Here is a 22,006-nt window from a genome sequence, read left to right on the forward strand (position 1 = left end):
GCCTCTCCCTGTCATGCGGAATAAAACATCCGGTGACTGGGGGGGGCAGCCAATAGAAGGCCGCAATGGGGATGAGCCTCCCTAGCATCGCGGGTGACGCTAAGGAGGCTCGTCCCAGCCGCGGCCTGCTGTTTTGATCCGCGTAACTGGGAGAGGCAGCAGCAGCCGTGCGGGCACCAGGAGCGACACGGTTGCCGTGGAGCGGGGTAAGTATCTATCTATATGAGCGGACAAGGCATTCGAGGGGACATTATAGGGGTTGGATAACCCCTTTATTGATTAGATAACCCCTTTAAGTCATACTCCCACCAGCTAGGGCAGCCATAGCAGCTGCTATGGGATCCAAAGGCTGAAGGGCCCAACTCAGGCATAGCTGCTATCTGGCATTACTATGTGGTGTCTCCCATTTGATATCTGGCACTACTATGGGGTGTCTCCCATTTGATATCTGGCACTACTATGTGGTGTCTCCCATCTGATATCTGGCACTATGTGGTGTCTCCCATCTGATATCTGGCACTATGTGGTGTCTCCCATCTGATATCTGGCACTACTATGTGGTGTCTCCCATCTGATATCTAGCACTACTATGTGGTGTCTTCCATCTGATATCTGGCACTCATATGTGGTGTCTTCCATCTGATATCAAGCACTACTATGTGGTGTCTCCCATCTGATGTCTGGCACTACTATGTGGTGTCTTCCATCTGATATCTGGCACTACTATGTGGTGTCTCCTATCTGATATCTGGCACTACTATGTGGTGTCTCCTATCTGATATCTGGCACTACTATGTGGTGTCTCCTATCTGATATCTGGCACTACTATGTGGTGTCTCCCATCTGATATCTGGCACTACTATGTGGTGTCTCCCATCTGATATCTGGCACTACTATGTGGTGTCTCCCATCTGATATCTGGCACTACTATGTGGTGTCTCCCATCTGATATCTGGCACTACTATGTGGTGTCTTCCATCTGATATCTGGCACTACTATGTGGTGTCTCCTATCTGATATCTGGCACTCCTTTGTGGTGTCTCCCATCTGATATCTGGCACTACTATGTGGTGTCTTCCATCTGATATCTGGCACTACTATGTGGTGTCTCACATCTGATGTCTGGCACTACTATGTGGTGTCTTCCATCTGATATCTGGCACTACTATGTGGTGTCTCACATCTGATATCTGGCACTACTATGTGGTGTCTTCCATCTGATATCTGGCACTCATATGTGGTGTCTTCCATCTGATATCAAGCACTACTATGTGGTGTCTCCCATCTGATGTCTGGCACTACTATGTGGTGTCTTCCATCTGATATCTGGCACTCATATGTGGTGTCTTCCATCTGATATCAAGCACTACTATGTGGTGTCTCCCATCTGATGTCTGGCACTACTATGTGGTGTCTCCTATCTGATATCTGGCACTACTATGTGGTGTCTCCTATCTGATATCTGGCACTACTATGTGGTGTCTCCTATCTGATATCTGGCACTACTATGTGGTGTCTCCTATCTGATATCTGGCACTACTATGTGGTGTCTCCCATCTGATATCTGGCACTACTATGTGGTGTCTTCCATCTGATATCTGGCACTCATATGTGGTGTCTTCCATCTGATATCAAGCACTACTATGTGGTGTCTCCCATCTGATGTCTGGCACTACTATGTGGTGTCTTCCATCTGATATCTGGCACTCATATGTGGTGTCTTCCATCTGATATCAAGCACTACTATGTGGTGTCTCCCATCTGATGTCTGGCACTACTATGTGGTGTCTTCCATCTGATATCTGGCACTACTATGTGGTGTCTCCTATCTGATATCTGGCACTACTATGTGGTGTCTCCTATCTGATATCTGGCACTACTATGTGGTGTCTCCTATCTGATATCTGGCACTACTATGTGGTGTCTCCCATCTGATATCTGGCACTACTATGTGGTGTCTCCCATCTGATATCTGGCACTACTATGTGGTGTCTCCCATCTGATATCTGGCACTACTATGTGGTGTCTCCCATCTGATATCTGGCACTACTATGTGGTGTCTTCCATCTGATATCTAGCACTACTATGTGGTGTCTCCTATCTGATATCTGGCACTCCTTTGTGGTGTCTCCCATCTGATATCTGGCACTACTATGTGGTGTCTCCCCTCTGATGTCTGGCACTACTATGTGGTGTCTTCCATCTGATATCTGGCACTACTATGTGGTGTCTCACATCTGATATCTGGCACTACTATGTGGTGTCTTCCATCTGATATCTGGCACTCGTATGTGGTGTCTTCCATCTGATATCAAGCACTACTATGTGGTGTCTCCCATCTGATGTCTGGCACTACTATGTGGTGTCTTCCATCTGATATCTGGCACTCATATGTGGTGTCTTCTATCTGATATCAAGCACTACTATGTGGTGTCTCCCATCTGATGTCTGGCACTACTATGTGGTGTCTCCTATCTGATATCTGGCACTACTATGTGGTGTCTCCTATCTGATATCTGGCACTACTATGTGGTGTCTCCTATCTGATATCTGGCACTACTATGTGGTGTCTCCCATCTGATATCTGGCACTACTATGTGGTGTCTCCCATCTGATATCTGGCACTACTATGTGGTGTCTCCCATCTGATATCTGGCACTACTATGTGGTGTCTCCCATCTGATATCTGGCACTACTATGTGGTGTCTTCCATCTGATATCTAGCACTACTATGTGGTGTCTCCTATCTGATATCTGGCACTACTATGTGGTGTCTCCTATCTGATATCTGGCACTACTATGTGGTGTCTCCCATCTGATATCTGGCACTCCTTTGTGGTGTCTCCCATCTGATATCTGGCACTACTATGTGGTGTCTTCCATCTGATATCTGGCACTACTATGTGGTGTCTCACATCTGATATCTGGCACTACTATGTGGTGTCTCCCATCTGATGTCTGGCACTACTATGTGGTGTCTCCCATCTGATGTCTGGCACTACTATGTGGTGTCTCCCATTTGATATCTGGCACTACTATGTGGTGTCTCCCATCTGATGTCTGGCACTACTATGTGGTGTCTCCCATCTGATGTCTGGCACTACCGTCCATCCCTTCAATGCAGCTTAGTTATGCTGGCCATACACTTTAGATAGCTGTGGGGTGACAGGTGTTTTCTGGGACTTAGTGGGTCCTGCAAACCCACCTTCATTACACATAACACCGCTGTAGAATAAAGTATGTGATATACAGTACTTACCATTATGAAGTTGTGTGGATTGACTGCTGGGGAACCCGGTCATGCTCAAGACCTGGCAAAGGTACATGACGTTGGCTGAAATAGGATTTTCAGAAAAGGGGCGTCACGTGACCGGGTTTCCGAGCGGCCCATCCACGTAACTTTGGAACATTAAGTGTATTGAAAACTTTCTTCTGCAGGAGAGTTATAGGTAATTAAGGTGCTGCAACCACAGGTTCCCACATAGCGTAGGATGTTTTTTATATTATTACATTTAGTGCCATTGGGGCAGTATTATAGTCCGACACTGCCTATAATGTGCCCTGTTGATGGCACCACGAGGCTTAGGCCTAGTTCACACGAACGTGTGTGATCCGTGGCCGTATTGCGGGCCGCAATACACGGCCACAGTTCCGTGTGCATTCCGCATCACGGATGTGGACCCATTCACTTCAATGGGTCCGCAAATCCGGAATTGCGGAACGGGACCCCTCGGAAGCACTACGGAGTGCTTCCGTAGGGTTGCGTCCCGTATTTCCGTTCCGCAAAAAGATAGAACATGTCCTATCTTTTTGCGGAACGGGCGGATCGCGGACCCATTAAAGTGAATGGGTCCGCGATCCGATGCGGCTGACCTACGGCCGGCGATCGTGCATTGCGGCCCGCAATTTGCCGGCCGCAGCACGGGCACGGGTCACACACGTTCGTGTGAACTCGGCCTTAGCCTGATAGCGGGGTGTTGTTGAGCTGCTGGGTCCTGCCATCTGCAGGTGATGTGTTGGGCAGTGGTGGTCGCCATGCGGTACTGAGCCAAATTATCCGTAGGGACCCACTCGAAAGAGGTCACCATGACGTGGTGAGTGGTCCTTTGCATATTGATTAAAACATGTACTAATTACCTTACGGACATGATTGTAAATGATGCTGAGAAGCAGCAGATCGGCGCACGGCATGTGGAGGCGCCATCCATGACTTCTTTTCTACAGTTTGGCAGCTTTCCACGTCAGCAGTAATAGCAGCATTTCCACTTCTTTGCCTACACATTTCTGACAAAACTTCATCAAAGCCACCGATACGAATGTGATATTGCGGTGGTTTTATAGACGGCCGCAGTTTGGCCCTCTAATGCATCATTTCCAGAACGTGCAAATCCAGAAAGAAGGGAAATCTATATTACGTGCACTCTGACTCTGGAAAGAATGAGAGGCAGCTGTCTACAAGGGGCCGGAAGCAGCACGTCCTACAGGAGATTAACATTTGACCTGCGATATTATGTTTCTATCTCGTCTACAAATGACATCTTTTTATGGGTCGACTGTAAGGAAGTTATTATGTCTACCCAAATATGACCTTCATTGTGCTGAGGAACCAACTGGCTTCTCATGACAGAGCCTGAAAACCTCATCAGAAACAAGGGCTAGATGTCGTAGAGTCAGAGGGCCGGGATTTATATGGTTAATCCACGGTGACAACGACACTATGGATAGTTGTGCGGCTGGGGCGACTCCCTGGGAAGTCAATGAATGCCTTATAGACACTCGACCCCAACACACAACACACACTGTGGTCAATATCGTGGGAAGCCAATTTACCTATCTTTGGAGTGTGGGAGGAAACCGGAGAACCCGGAGGAAACCCACCCAAACACAGGGAGAACATACAAACTCCCTGCAGATGTTGTCCTTGGTCGGATTCAAACCCAGGACCCCAGTGCTGCAAGGCACCAGTACTGACCACTGAGCCACCTTGTATTAATTGTCAAGAAAAAACGTACCTTGATCAATGAACTACCTGACATTCTGAACCATGGGAGAAAGATGGCGTTCATACATTATGCCCTTAAAGGGGCAAGTGGTATTTATCATGTAGAGAAAGTTAACACAAGGCACTTACTATTGTATTGGTATTGTCCATATTGCTTCCTTTGCTGGCTGGATTCATTTTTCCATCACATTATACACTGCTTGTTTCCATGGTTACGACCACTCTGGAATCTAGCACCGGTGGCCGTGCTTGCACACTATAGGAAAAAGCACTGGCCTCTCTGGTGGCTGGGACCACGGGAACGCACATAGACCCTCGCTTTTTCCTATAGTGTGCAAGCACGGCCACCGATGCTGGATTGGAGACTGGCCGTAACCATGGAAACGAGCAGTGTATAATGTGATGGAAAAATGAATCCAGCCAGCAAAGGAAGCAATATGGACAATCACAATACATTAGTAAGTGCCTTGTATTAACTTTCTCTACATGATACATGCCATTTGCTGATGTGAGACAACCCCTTGTCCAGGATTTTGCTATTGCTATGGCCTATCCTCATATCCGACACCCCGTGCCCTCTGCACAAGTGTGTACTGCAGAGCTGCACCCATTGAAATAATTAGGAGCAGTGCTGCAGTAACCAGCTGCCTCCACCGCACAATTGAGGGAGCTGTGCAGCTCTGGCGCCAAAACAAAATGGTAGATCGACGTTGGTGCAGGGTGTTTAACCTCCACTGATTATCTATTACCCATGCAATAACAATTCTGGAGCATCTTTTCTTGGGCCCTTCCTCTGTTATTCCTCCTGAATATTAATGAATAAAATGACCTGTAACTGAGTTTTACCATTCCCCTTCCACTATCAAAACAGAGTGGACAATGTCCAATTGTGTAGAGACACACCTCCCATCTGGTAACACCCAGTTGTAAACTTATTCATACATTTCCAGGAGGAATAACAGAGGGAGGTTCTAAAAAAAAAAAGCTCCAGAACTATTTAATGAGGGATACCAGTTCAGGACATGCCAGGCTCGGCTCTGACAGTTTAGGTTCAGCTCTGGGGAACCTGTGGAAATAAAAATGGAGAGCGGCTCACGTAGCTATTCCACACAATACATGAGTCGTTGCTTTTCTCTGGAGCATTCTGAAGTCTCCACCGTCCATAGACTACAAGCTGCTGCTTATGACGGACTGTGATAGGGACCCCCCCATAAAACAGCCTGTGCCAGCCGCCCACTGCAAGGTACCCGCAAAGAACCCAAACACACAATAATTGGCAATTTCCTCATATATTCTTGTAGTATCACCAAAGGTAACGTACTGTCATTTTCTCAGCGCTTATTCCGCATCAGCCCACATAATGACGGGTTCACCACAGATGTGCTTAGTCATTCCCAAAATGTCGGATTTACTAATTTTTACCATATGTTCGATTTAGAGAGGGAGGATTGGATTAATGGCGTTTTACTGCAGTCTAATATATCAGATCATAGGAAATTACTCAGGGTGGAAACCAAACCTTTTAAGATGACCAGTCACCGATGACCAACCGTGATCTCCACGGAAGGTCACAGCTGGACTTTAATTTCCACTGCAGAGGCCTCCGCTGGGACGGTGCAGTGATCCCTGCTAACCACTGAAATGAGTGGCCGACCATGCAATGCACTGACGTTATCATGTCAGCCAAAGAGTGGACACCGTCATAACGCACACTGTGCGCTCTGCTTGCTTTTGCAGGAAAAGGGCCCTTGGAGTATAAGGCCCCATTCACACAACTGTATTTTTGGCCTTCATCCGATCCACATTGGCCTGCATCCGACCCGCTGTCCACATCCGTATGTCCCTTCCGCAGTCCCGCAAAAAAGATATTTTTTGCGGACAAGAATAGGCATTGTTACAATGGGTCTGCAAAAAAAAACAAAAAAAAAAAACGCATGCAACATGGATGTCACATGGACACATACGATCGTGTGAATGCACCCTAAGGGCTCATGCACACGGCCTTAAGTGTTCTGCAGTCCACAAACCGCGGATCCGCAAAAAACAGAGATTCTGCCCGAGGGCATGCCGACATTTATTTTTGGCTCCTTCAGAAATGTCCTATCCTTGTCTGCAAAATGGACAATAATAGGACATGTTCTATTTTTTGGCGGAACGGCCATGCGGACAAGGAATACACACAAAGTCATTTCGGGGTTTTTTGCGACTTTATTGAAATGAATGGTTTCACATGCGGGCCGCAAAAAAGATGGAGCGGACACGGCCCAAAAATACGTTTGTGTGCATGAGCTCTAAACCTGTGATTTGTACCCACACCCTGGAACCCTTTGGGCTTGCTTTTATAGAGAAAGGGCCCTTGGGGTATAAACCAGTGACCTTGTACCTGCATCCTCTACCCTGAATCTATCCTGTACCCCATTATGGAGGCCCTGTTCCCATTGGTTATGCATGTGTCCACTGGTGAGAATGGATCCTCACCTCATTCTGCAGCACTGCAAGAAATAAATGTGGCTTTGATATAGGGAGATATATAGTTTACAGTTGCTTCGGGTGGGGCTAGAAAATACAGTGCGGTATGTGGTGGCTTTTTTAATTACTGTAATTTATTTAAAAAAAATTTTTTTTACACTTTGTGCCCCCCATAAATTCATGCATGGGTTTTAGGGATCATTATAACATTACATTTTACTTTTATTGATGACTTTTCCTGTAACAGGGATGACATATGGGCCCCAGTTAGAGGGGGAATACAGTCCCCAGAGAGGTTGTACAGCCTCACCATATTGCTGATCTGGGCCTGCTAAGACCCAGCATCTCGTGCAGGTGTCCGGTGTCCGGCGAGCAAATGATCGCTAGGATTGGAGCAGGAAGTGGTAACATTAACGCTTCCTGATCTGTATACACAGCGCTCATTGATTGTTGTGTATACAGCAATGGAAAAGGCAGGGAAAGAAAAAAAACACCCCTGTCTTCTCTATGGGGAGCCCAGCTGTCACTGACAACCAGAAAATGGAAATGTCGCTCCTCCCTGCCCAATGCCAATTTCTTAACCTAACCCCTTCCCTTCAGCCCATGGCCCTTTAACTGCCCCTCTCTTGCCCCTACCTTGTGCTGCCTAAGGCCATCGCCTCACCTGACCTCATTGAAGGTGCACCCCTGCTGACAACGACACCCTGCTCACCCTGCTCCCTCAGCTGCTAACCCTGCACCATTAAATGTGGACTGCCCAGACATTTATAGTCCAGTATAGAACGGATGTCAGAAAATGGTTAAAGGGGTTCACAAAAAAGTCTGGCCACAAAAAAAATAAAAGCGTCCCTCACTCTGGAAGACGCAGATCTGTCCGTTTTGCAGAGGACAGAGCTGGTGACTGCAGTGCTTAGCCCACTGAAGTGAGAGCAGCGCTGCAGTTACCAGCTCCGTCCTCTGCGCAATGGATGGAGCTTTGTAGTTCCTGCTGCCAGAGCTACAAGGAAACAGCTGATCGGCAGGGGTGCCGGGTGTCGGACCCCCACCAATCCGATCTTGATGACCTGTTCATCGATATCAAAATCCTGGACAACCCCTTTAAGGCTCAGATATTTCCAGCACTTGCTCAACCTGCTGCTCCATCAGGATGGAGGTATGGGACCCCTCTTCCCAGGATCGGTGGTCGGACCCCCACCAGTCAATTATCAAGTAAATTAAATAACTCATATTCCATAATGCATGTGTCCGTCTGTCTGCTATCAGGTTTCGTTACACGGACAGTTCATCGTTCAGCACGAGCCCCCGTGCAGAAGGTAAATTATGTAACGTTACCTTCTCTGCCAGTAATTCCCGGATCCTGTTCGCCTGCGAACGAAACTTCATCAGCTGGGCTTCCAGGGCCATACATCTCTCTTCCCAGTCTACGGCTCCCTCACATCCCGCTTGCTCTGCCATGCTTGCTGTAAAAAAAGTAAAACACACAAACAGCATGAGTGGTCACTGTGCGACACGGTCCCTGCTCCCTCCTCTACTTCCTGCAGAGGATCTGCTACAATGAGCCATCTGTGAGACCCGGCTGAATCCTGTTACTTATTACCGATGCTATCGAGAGGAATAGTCCGACACAGCTGGAAGGAAAACGTAAGAATACGAGCAGTGTGAACAGCGGATTGTATTAAACTGGGGGGCGTCCCTGAAGACCGCACCATGAAACGTACCCTTCGCAGTGAATTATTTATTACTGGGTAGATACGCCATTCTGGAGTCGGAAAAGAGCTGGAGGATAATTATTTTGGGCAATGTAATACAGACTGCATTAGTAGCCCCGCTCCTCTTCCAGAAACGAACTGACCAAACCAGTAAGAGGGGGATGACCAGGGGCGCACCTAGCCTGTCTCCTGCCCGAGGCGAAAACTGAAACGGCGCTACCCCCCCCGTATTCTTACGTTTTCCTTAACCTAACCCCTTTGCCACAATGAAAGTGCTTATTGCCCATGGCCCTTCGGCTGCCCCCTTCTTGTCCCTACCTGGTGCTGCCTGAGGCGATCGCCTCACCTAGCCTCATTGGTGGTGCACCCCTGGGGGTGACTATAGAGGACGCAGTTGCAATGGGCTCCCGAGGGGGGGGGGGCTCAAAGCACCTCTGCCACATAAGAGGACACCGGTATTATAAATGACATTTGGTAGGTGGGCATCCTGTTCTAGCTTCTGCCCAGGAGCTTCAAGTTAGGCTGGGTTCACATCACGTTTTTCCCATCCGTTTAACATTTACAAAAAAACGTATACGTTAAACAGTGACATCCGTTCACCATAGAGTTCCATTGTAAAAAAAAATATACGGTAAGTTTTTTTTACCAGACTCTGCAGGATACAAGAACCTGGTGTGCTGCATTTTTGTATCTTTTTTAAAAATTTTTATGTGTACATCAAACAGAGGCGTAAAACGTGATGTGAACCCAGCCTTACACCCGGCTCCTGTCAGATGTGTTTTCTGGCGGCTGCCCAAAACAGCTGATCGGGGTGCTGGGTGCCGGACCCCCATGGATCTGATATTGATGACCTAACCTGAGGATACCCCCTTCGAAGGAGTTTTCTCATCTCATAAAATGTTGGCATATCTCTAGGGAAAGCCATAGCTTTCCGATCTGTGGGGGGCCGACTCCTGGGTCTCCCACCAATTTTAAGAGTGCATTTAAACGGCAGTATCCATATCCACAAAATACGGATCCGATGACGTCACCGGCTCTGATCGGCGTGCTTTAGCGCTGCCCCAGCCGTTTTACTGGCTAGGGCAGTGCTAAAGCACGTCTACCAGTGCCAGTGACGTCACCGGGCTTCCTGGCAGCCCCATGAAGAGCCCGGTACGTCACCGGAACTCCGGAAAATGCCTTTGCCCTGCGCGATTTAGCACAGGGCCAAGGAGAGCATCGGAGCATGAACTGCTCCAATGCTCATGTCAGGGGGGCTGCCTGGGTGAAAATGGGGATATGTCCGGGTTCAGCTCTGAACACTGGGCGCCGTTTTACAAGATTCGTCTAAATCGAACCAGAAAAGATTTGGGCTTGATTAGGTGCCTAAAAAAATCTGAGATTCGGAACGAATCTCTGAATCTGTGAATAGATTCGCTCATCTCTACTTAATAAATGCAGGGTTTTTTTTCAGATTATGTGACTAACAGCTGTAAGGAAACAGATTGAAAAGACCAACAACTGTGTTTGGAATGCTATAATCCAGCAGCTTCTGTGATTAGAGCCACACCTGGTGGAAATCACTGACCGAACACTGACGTGTGCATGAGGCCTTACTAGAAAAAAAAGTACAGGGCCGTTACATACTATGTAACACTCGGGAACTTGCTACCCCAACATATCAGACTCTCACCTACAGTGGAATCCTTCAAAAGAAACCTGAAAACCCACCTCTTCAGACAAGCCTACAACCAGTGACCCTGCTGCCTCTATACCGCCATGAACAGCTTCACCCGCACCTACTGTGTCCTTCTCCCATACCATGTAGATTGTAAGCCCTCACGGGCAGGGCCCTCTCTCCTTCTGTACCAGTCTGTAACTCGTCTTGTTTATGATTAGTGCAATTGTCTGTATTATGTATGTATACCTCATCTCATATGTACAGCGCTAGGGAATGAATGGCGCTTTAATAATAATAAATAATAATAATAATAATAATACATAGATCCTGCATCTGAGGCAAATCCAACCAATCAAAGAAGTCAGTACTTCCCACTTGGAACAAATTAAATTTGACATTCGAGAAGGGTGACCAAGCAGCAGAACATCAGCGGGTTTCAGATGTTGCTGAAGTTACATTTATGGATTTGTTCCCTTTGAATGATGGGAACGAATACACTGGTCACTTATGGATGAGGAAAAGTGCACTTGGAATTTTTTATTTTTCTGTTTAGTGATTTAGGAGCAATAGATGAAAGGGGGTCCTTTAAGAACTGCGACTGCTAGGAGTTGGATTTTTTTTTTAGCTCCAGATGAACCTTTTACCTCAATACCGCCAGATAATGCCAAAAAATACCTCTATACAATGCCCACAATATACCGCCACTCTGTGCCTTGATAATATGGCTGTGATGTGATATCTAAACTGTAAGGGTACTTTCACACTTGCGGCAGAGGATTCCGGCAGGCAGTTCCATCGCCGGAACTGCCTGCCGGATCCATCAAAACGCATGCAAACTGATGGTATTTGTCAGACGGATCAGGATTCTGATCCGTATGACAAATGCATTTAAATGCCGGATCCGTATCTCTGGTGTCATCCGGAAAAACGAATCCGGCATTTATTTATTTATTCAAATTTTTTGCAGTCTGAGCATTCGCAGACCGCAATGCCGGATCCGTTTAGCCGGAACACTCGGGGCCGATTCGGCATTAATGCATTTCAATGGGAAAAAATGCCGGGTCCGGCATTCCGGCAAGTGTTCCGGAATTTTGAACAGAGATAAAACGGCAGCATGCTGCGGTATTACCTCCGTCCTGAAAAGGCAAAAAGACTGAACTGAAGACATCCTGATGCATCCTGAACGGATTTCTCTCTATTCAGAATGCATGGGGGGTGAAACAGATCAGTACTTTTCCGGTATCGAGCCCCTAGGACGGAACTTAATGCTGGAAAAGAATAACGCAAGTGTGAAAGTACCCTAAAGAGGCTGATGGTAAAGGCCTTCAGGACCCGGCACACAAAGTATTGATGCTGGAGACAAGTGAAGTCAGGTGTGAGGAGGGATGCCTTTTTTTTTTTGGTTCAGATCTGGGGTCTCATTCATTTCGGGACCTGATTTAGTCTGAACTGTGGTCTGACTTAGGGGTCTAATCTGGATTTTGATTAATTTAGAGGTTTAAATCAATTTAGGGGCCTGGTCTGGGTGTGGATGAATTTTGGGGTCTATGGTCTGATTTAGGAGTCTGGTCTCGGGTTCTGAATTCATTCAGAGGTCTTATCTGGGGACTTAGTCATTTAGGAGTCTGGCGTAGGGTATGAATTAATTTAGAGGTCTGGTCTGGGCTCTGACTTAGGGGCAATTCAAATGATTATATCCATTTTGCAGTCCGCAAATCGTGGATCTGCAAAATACGGATGTGGTCCTTGTGCACTCTGCACTTTCCCCGAGCACCATTGGAAAAATGTCTATTCTTACCCACAAGACGAACATGAATAAGACATGTTCTACAATCTGAGGCTCAGCTACACTGGTGCGGACATTTTTTGTGGCTCCACAGAAATGAATGGGTCCATGTGCGATCTGCAAAAAACGCAGATCACACATGGACTGAAAATGCAGTCATGTGAATGCCCCCTTAAAGGGATATCCCAGGACTAGAATACTGATGCCCTGTGACCCTTATAGAACAGTACTATCCTGGTCCGTAATGCGGACAATAATAGGACATGTTGTATTCTTTTGTGAAACGGACATACGGAAATGGAATGCACACAGAGTAACTTCAGTTTTTTTTGCTGACCCATTGAAATGAATGGTTTTGTATACGGTCCGCAAAAACAAAAGGAACGGACACGGAAAGAAAAAAAGTTTGTGTGCATGAGGCCTTAGGCTACAGTCACACAAATGTATTTTTTTGGTCTGCGTAGTTTTTTTTTGCAGATTGCACATGGACGTCATCAGTGTGCTGTCCGCATCTGTGCGGCTGTTCCACAAATTATAGTACATGTCCTAGGCAGGGATACCAGGAGTAGGCGCGTCCAGCAATACTGTAGTGCAGAACAAAATATCACCGCAGTAGAACCAAATACCACAGTGCAGCACAATATACCGCCTCAGCAGAACCACATACCATAGTGCAGCACAATATACTGCCCCAGCAGAACCACATACCATGGTGCAGCACAATATACTGCCTCAGCAGAACCACATACCATAGTGCAGCACAATATACTGCCTCAGCAGAACCACATACCATAGTGCAGCACAATATACTGCCTCAGCAGAACCACATACCATAGTGCAGCACAATATACCGCCCCAGCAGAACCACATACCATAGTGCAGCACAATATACTGCCCCAGCAGAACCACATACCATAGTGCAGCACAATATACTGCCTCAGCAGAACCACATACCATAGTGCAGCACAATATACTGTACTGCCTCAGCAGAACCACATACCATAGTGCAGCACAATATACTGCCTCAGCAGAACCACATACCATAGTGCAGCACAATATACTGTACCGCCTCAGCAGAACCACATACCATAGTGCAGCACAATATACCGCCTCAGCAGAACCACATACCATAGTGCAGCACAATATACTGCCTCAGCAGAACCACATACCATAGTGCAGCACAATATACTGCCTCAGCAGAACCACATACCATAGTGCAGCACAATATACTGCCTCAGCAGAACCACATACCATAGTGCAGCACAATATACTGCCTCAGCAGAACCACATACCATAGTGCAGCACAATATACTGCCTCAGCGGAACCAGATATCACAGTGCAGCACAAAATACTAGAAAAACTAGGGGGCAGTAAACTAGAATAAAACGTCACTTTTAATAATATAGGAGAATAAAAAGGCCCCTACAGACAGACAAACATGTAAGACGTACACAACCTCAGCCTGGTATCAGTGCGACACCACATGAGGCTAGGATATCAACGTTGGTGCTAGTGGTGGGCCAGGCAAAGACTGAACATAAAAGGACAGAGGGGGGTGTTAGTATGGTAAGAACACTAACCCTAATGACTCCCTACTTGTCCTAGTCCACCCTATTGATGTATCCAAAGGACAGGGGTGGCCCAGACAGGAGCTCTGATCCTACACTGGAAGCCATAATAAGGCCCTCACCAGTGATAAATAGACCATGTGTCCAATGGATAATTCAGAAATAGTTGTAGCACATTGATTAGGGTTAAAAAATGTCCCAACAAAAACCAATCAAAAATTGGAATAGAAAATACTCAAGTGTCCCGACGCGTTTCCTCGACAAAGGCCCCAAGATTCTTCAGTGGACACGGGGCGTAATGATGATTGCCCCAGCTGGCGTACAGCCCAACAGCTAGGGAATAACTTGTGTGGGAGCTACAGTCAGTATGTGGCTGAGCCTAAAACATAACAACAGAAGACAAAGAAAACCACATAAGTATAATAACCAATAGGTCGCCACCAATCATCCAACATAGGACGATGGAGGACATAAACTTACTGTTTGGCAAGACCCAGGGTAGTGGTATCTGCAGGGGTAGATAGACCGGCAGCATATGGGGCTGTACCGCCCCATTATAAAGGCAGAGGGGCCAGGTGAGACGCATCTCAAGCGATCCACAACTGCTGACAAGGCGTCTGCTGATGACGCCAGAGGATGCGCCTCACACTCGCGATCACGTGATCGGGAAGGCCGAAACCACGTGGCCGCGCATGAGCACTGAGATCCTGGCCCATGCGTTTCATGAGGCCTAGGATGGAACACACGGCTGCGGGAAACTTCCGCATCACGTGACCGGATGAGAAGCGCCGACGTCAGAGGGCGGCGGCGTCATGCTGACAGTCACGTGATCGGAGCCAAAACCAGCTGCACTTGCGCAATGGTGCATTTACAGACAGGTAATAGACGGCAGGCCAATCAGGGTTATGTCAATTTAGTAGCCCGTCTGGCTATGGCACAATAATGTCATGCAAAACCCCTCCTCCGGTTTGCATGGCATCACACTGGGAACGCCCCCTATTGGTCATTCTAATAAAGACATGGCCACAGGGAGAACTCCAGTATAAACTTAAATAAATATGGAGAAAGGAATAAAGAGGGAGAAGACTACTCACTGGTCCAGTAAGACTATAACCCCAAATATCCTTCTCACATATTACTGAGGGACATGACAGTGTGTGTCCATTGTCCCTCAATGTAGACCAAAATTAAAGGGATTTATTTGACAGGGAGAGAGGCCACGGGACCGGCCAGGAACAATAATGATCCGAGAAAGCAACCAAAGTTCAATTGCTCATTAAGGCCATGAGGGGTAAACGTCCACCAACATTCTCTTTGGAGAATGTGTCTGTTCCAATCACCACCTCGAATGGGTTTATTGACACGTTCAATGGCCATGAAGCTGATGGAAGCAACACGTCCATTATGAGAAGACTGCACATGACGTATGGGAGTATCCCTGTTATTTTGGATATCACTAATGTGCTCCCCCATGCGCTTGCGCAGTTCCCTGAAGGTCTTACCGATGTAGCGTAAACCACACACGCAGGTTATTAAGTAGACCACGCCAGTTGTGCGGCAGTTTATGAAGTCCCGCACATGGTAGACAGTATCATTGGGTTCGCCCGTAAACGTTTTGCCCTGTGACAGGCAGCCACAGAAGCTACAGTGTTAATATAGTGGGACCGCGCTGCTCCGTGTTCACACAAGGCGTTTTTCCAGGAATGCAGGTAATCACTTTCTCTGGCTCAAGACAGACACCCTTCAGTTGGAAAGTTTTTACTGTGCCGGAGGTACTCTCACTATTGTGTGATTTATGACATCTTGCAGAAAAGCCTTTAACGATCCAGCATAGATTTGCTGAGCTTTAATCTGGGTTGAAGCACACCACTATCCAACTGAAGGGTGTCTGTCTTGAGCCAGAGAAAGTGATTACCTGCATTCCTGGAAAAACGCCTTGTGTGAACAAGGAGCAGCGCGGTCCAACTATATTAACACTTTGCATTTGTGAAGAACCCACTTCATTTCGGGAGACCAGCAGCGCAAGTACCGTTGAAACCTAGTGACTCATTTTATTTCATTTTATTACAGAAGCTACAGTGACCGCACCTATGGCAATCCGTCACGGGCACGTCCAACCATGTGCGTGATCTCACGGGAGGGGTAAAGTGGCTGTGAACCAACCTATCCTTTAGATTGTGGCCCCTCCTAAAGGTCAGGGAGACAGAGGGGTTGAGAACCTCCGCCAGGTCTGGGTCTATCAGTAGGGTGTCCCAGTGACGTGCCAGAACCCTCCTAACTTGAGATGCAGCAGCATCAAATGTGCCTATTACCCGGACAATATCCTGTTGTTCACGTGCCCTCCTAGTCGTGGGGTGGAGTAACTCTGTCCGTGTGCGTGCTTTTGTTTTCTGATAGGCCAATCTGAGGGTCCTATCCGGATACCCCCTCTCCTGAAACCTAGGCCTTAGGCCTCTTTCAGACGGATCGTTGCGGGAAAATGTGCGGGTGCGTTGCGGGAACATCCGCGATTTTTCCGCGCGAGTGCAAAACATTGTAATGCGTTTTGCACTCGCGTGAGAAAAATCACGAATGTTTGGTACCCAAACCCGAACTTCTTCACAGAAGTTCGGGCTTGGGTTAGGTGTTCTGTAGATTTTATTATTTTCCCTTATAACATGGTTATAAGAGAAAATAATAGCATTCTGAATACAGAATGCATAGTAGGTGATCAATTGAGGGTTAAAAAAAATAAAAAAATTAACTCACCTTCTCCTCTTGTTCCCGTAGTTCCCGGTCTCTTCTTTACTTCTTAAATGATGAGCTGTGGGCTAAAGGACCTTTGGTGACGTCAGATCACATGCTCCAATCACATGGTACATCACCGTGGTGATGGACCATGTGATTGGAGCATGTGATCTGACGTCACCACAGGTCCTAGCCGATAGTTCATCTTTTGAGAAGTAAAGAAGAGAACGGGAACTACGCGAACAAGAGGAGAAGGTTAGTTAATTTTTATTTATTTTTTAACCCTCAATTGACCACCTACTAAGCATTCTGTATTCAGAATGCTATTATTTTACCTTATAACCATGTTATAAGGGAAAATAATACAGTGAATAGACTGTCATCTAGCAACCATGCGTGAAAATCGCACCGCATCCGCACTTGCTTGCGGATGCTTGCGATTTTCACGCAACCCCATTCACTTCTATGGGGCCTGCGTTGCGTGAAAAACGCAGAATATAGAGCATGCTGCGATTTTCACACAACGCATAAGTGATACGTGAAAATCACCGCTCGTGTGCACAGCCCCATAGAAATGAATGGGTCCGGATTCAGTGCGGGTGCAATGCGTGCAACTCACGCATGGCATCCGCGCGGAAATCTCGCCCGTGTGAAAGGGGCCTTAGGCCTCTGGCCTGGCACTTAAAGTCAGTTGGTTCTGAACAATTGCGTTTTAGTCTCAAATATTGTCCAGTAGGTATCCCTCTCTTAAGAGGGACAGGATGACAGCTGTCCCACCTAAGGAGGGAGTTAGTAGAAGTGGGTTTGCGGTAGATGGACGTACTTAAACCACCTTTATCATCCCTGAAAATCCTAGGCCCCATGAAACGCATGGGGCAGGATCTCAGTGCGCATGCGCGGCCACGTGGTTTCGGCCTTCCCGATCACGTGATCGCGAGTGTGAGGCGCATCCTCTGACGTCATCAGCAGACGCCTTGTCAGCTGTTGTGGATCGCTTGAGATGCGTCTCACCTGGCCTCTCTGCCTTTATAATGGGGCGGTACAGCCCCATATGCTGCCGGTCTATCTACCCCTGCAGATACCACTACCCTGGGTCTTGCCTGTTTTTGGGTTCACAGCCATACGCTGACCGCAGCCACCAAACAGTAAGTTTATGTCCTCCATCGTCCTATGTTGGATGATTGGTGGCGACCTATTGGTTATTATACTTAGGTGGTTTTCTTTGTCTTCTGTTGTTATGTTTTAGGCTCAGCCACATACTGACTGTAGCTCCCACACAAGTTATTCCCTAGCTGTTGGGCTGTACGCCAGCTGGGGCAATCATCATTACGCCCCGTGTCCCCTGAAGAATCTTGGGGCCTTTGTCGAGGAAACGCGTCGGGACACTTGAGTATTTTCTATTCCAATTTTTGATTGGTTTTTGTTGGGACATTTTTTAACCCTAATCAATGTGCTACAACTATTTCTGAATTATCCATTGGACACATGGTCTATTTATCACTGGTGAGGGCCTTATTAGGGCTTCCAGGGTAGGATCAGAGCTCCTGTCTGGGCCACCCCTTGCGGGGCTTTTTGGACCCCGTCCTTTGGATACATCAATAGGGTGGACTAGGACAAGTAGGGAGTCATTAGGGTTAGTGTTCTTACCATACTAACACCCCCCTCTGTCCTTTTATGTTCAGTCTTTGCCTGGCCCACCACTAGCACCAACGTTGATATCCTAGCCTCATGTGGTGTCGCACTGATACCAGGCTGAGGTTGTGTACGTCTTACATGTTTGTCTGTCTGTAGGGGCCTTTTTATTCTCCTATATTATTAAAAGTGACGTTTTATTCTAGTTTACTGCCCCCTCATTTTTTTCTAGTTGCAATTTTTGGAGCAGTGTTTAGGTGGGCTTCATTGCCTTTCCTACTTGACCCTTTTCTCTTTTCAGCACAATATACTGCCTCAGCAGAAGCAAATACCACAGTGCAGCACAATATACTGCCTCAGCAGAAGCAAATACCACAGTGCAGCACAATATACTGCCTCAGCAGAAGCGAATACTACAGTGCAGCACAATATACTGCCTCAGCAGAAGCAAATACCACAGTGCTGCACAATATACTGCCTCAGCAGAAGCAAATACCACAGTGCTGCACAATATACCGCCTCAGCAGAAGCGAATACCACAGTGCTGGACAATATACTGCCCCAGCAGAACCAAATACCACAGTGCAGCACAATATACTGCCTCAGCAGAACCAAATACCACAGTACAGCACAATATACTGCCCCAGCAGAACCAAATACCATAGTGCAGCACAATATACTGCCTCAGCAGAACCAAATAACACAGTGCAGCACAATATACTGCCTCAGCAGAACCAAATAGCACAGTGCAGCACAATATACTGCCCCAGCAGAAGCAAATACCACAGTGCAGCACAATATACTGCCTCAGCAGAAGCAAATATCATAGTGCAGCACAATATACTGCCTCAGCAGAAGCAAATATCATAGTGCAGCACCAAATACTGCTGCCCGTGCCCTAGTATGAAATTGTATCATTGTCCTGAGAACAGCAATACAGTTGAATTCAGGAGGACACCTGCTGCTCCTACATTAATTAATGCTGAGAACATCAGATCTTTATGTACCCCGTCAGCAGCAGTGAGGAGGGCTTGGGTGGCCCCCTGTGGGGTCTATGGCCCATCCGCCCCTGTATGTTAGCTCTTCTCTTCCCTCATCTTAATGATTGACAGTCTCGGCGCTTGGACCCCAATGGATCAACATTTTTAAGACTATCACTATGACCTATCAAAAATTTTCAAAAGTACAGGGACACTTTAAATATGTATAACTCCGGTGTCATCGCTGTGTGAACGCAGTCTTAGCGACAACTCTCTGACTATAAGACGCTTACATTATCCCTTAGGAAAACATATGTGAAATCCAACAACAACATATCCATACGTATAAAAACCATGAGTTCACAACGGCCGACGCGGGTCACATTCCTCATAATGAACAAAGGCTCGGGATTTGGCCGTGCAATTAAAAAAAAACTAAAAAAACGTATACAGCTTGTTTAATCTGCTGTTTCATTGCGGTCAAGGCTTGTAAAACGGAGAACTGCTGCTCGTTATTTTCCATTAGGCGGCTTGGGAGATCCTTGCAGTTGCCAGGTGTTGTTACAGCATATGATTCTGCTGGAGATTTGGAAGACAAATTTATGGTGAATTAGAGTAAATGAGTCAATGAACCCAGAGTGAGAAAACAGCTGCCGCGCGATTAGTCACAGAGCCGCTAAACCTAAATCCGCCTTGTACCGTTAAGTATTTGATGGCCAGTTCTACCAGTCTGAACCATCTGCTATTTTTCGTTCTCTTTTAGGCCTCATGCACACGACCGTATGTATGTTGGGCGCTCCGCAAAAACGGATCTTCAAAAAATACGGACGACTTCCGTGTGCATGCCGTATTTTGAGGAACGGAACAGCTGGTCCATAATGCGGACAATAGGACATGTTCTATTTGTTTGCGGAACGGACATACGGAAGCAGAATGCACATGGAGTAACTTCAGTTTTTTGGTGGACCCCATTGAAATTAATGCTTGCATATACGGTCTGCAAAAAAAAAAAACGGAACGGACATTGAAAGAAAATACGTTCGTGTGAGTGAGGCCTTAGGTCTCTTTCACACAAACGATACGGATTGGCTCCGGATGCGTTCAGTGAAACTCACACCATTTTGCAAGCAAGTTCAGTCAGTTTTGTCTGCGATTGCGTTCAGTTTTTTCCGCGTGGGTGCAATGCCTTTTGATCGTGTGATAAAAAAACGGAAGGTTTTACAAACAACATCTCTTAGCAACCATCAGTGAAAAACGCATTGCATCCGCACTTGCTTCCGGATGCATTTTTCACTGAAGCCCCATTCACTTCTATGGGGCCAGGGCTGCGTGGAAAGCGCAGAATATAGAACATGCTGCGTTTTTCACGCAACGCAGAACTGATGCGTGAAAAAAAACAAAAACGCTGATATGCACATACCCATTGAAATGAATGGGTCAGGATTCAGTGCGGGTGCTATGCGTTCACGTCACGCATTGCACCCGTGCGGAAAAATCGGTCTTGTGACATGGGCCTTGACATGGAGATCATCAGTGTGCTGTCCGCATCCTTGCGGCTGTTCCGCAAATTATAGTACATGTCCTATTCTTGTCCATTTTGCAGACAAGCAGGGGTGGACTGGCAAATTAAAGTGGCCCTGGAAAAAGAAACTAAAAGTGGCCCCACGTTGTAGACGGGTCTAAATTGACAGAAGGCAGGGTAACAAAAGTAGGCGGGGCCTGCAATACCATAGTGCAGCACAAAGTGCCGCCCCAGCAGAACCAAATACTGCAGTGCAGCACAAAATACTACCACCCTCGCTGCAGTATTCAACTGCATCACTGTCCTGACGACGGTGATACAGTTGAGTTCAGCTGTGGCTGTCGGGTCGGTGCATATGTACTTGATGCTCCCAGGATTATTTAACGCTGAGAGCATCAGATTATTATGTACCCAGCCGGCGGCGGCTGTGAGGAGGGCTCGGGCGCCCCCTGGGAAATTTCCCTGTAGGATCTATGGCCAGTCCACCCCTGCAAATAATAGTATGCATTTCTATAATAGAGACAGAGGAAAGTGTGGGAGGCACATGGGAGATATTTCTATTTTGCGGATACGCCATTTGATACGGTTGTGTGCATGTAGCCTATTATTCTGTCCTTCCTAAGGAAGATAGTTAAAAAGGTTGTCCAGTTTTCTGATACTGATGACCTATCTTCAGGACAGATCATCAATATCAGATTGGCGGGGGGCCGACGACAAGCAGCCCTGCCGATCAACAGTTTGAAGGGTAACAGAGCTCATGCAAGCGCTAGTTTCTCTCCAATGTTTACCTGCAAGACGTCAACATTGCAATGGCAGCGCAGCATAATTACAACAGTTTCGTCCCATTCACTTAAACGGGATGGAGCAGTTGTCATTACCGGCATGAAAACACTGAAGAGAAAGTAGCACTGCGACCCCTTCGAAATGTGGATCGGCAGGGGTCTGACTCC

At 47.0% G+C, this 22,006-nt stretch overlaps 1 protein-coding gene across 2 annotated transcripts in view; it reads right to left on the reverse strand.

Annotated features, from left to right (window-relative positions):
- PLEKHH2 (pleckstrin homology, MyTH4 and FERM domain containing H2) overlaps positions 1-22,006 on the reverse strand; it is a 165,360-nt gene that overhangs the window by 135,194 nt on the left and 8,160 nt on the right. For both annotated transcript variants that reach the window (XM_040430337.1, XM_040430338.1), the window contains exon 2: positions 8,804-8,931. In XM_040430337.1, coding sequence (XP_040286271.1) covers positions 8,804-8,926 — 123 coding nt within the window. In that variant the 5' untranslated portion in view covers positions 8,927-8,931. The remainder of the gene's footprint in view (positions 1-8,803; positions 8,932-22,006) is intronic.

Source organism: Bufo bufo, chromosome 4 (assembly GCF_905171765.1).
Source record: "Bufo bufo chromosome 4, aBufBuf1.1, whole genome shotgun sequence".
NCBI classification, from domain to species: Eukaryota; Metazoa; Chordata; class Amphibia; order Anura; family Bufonidae; genus Bufo; species Bufo bufo.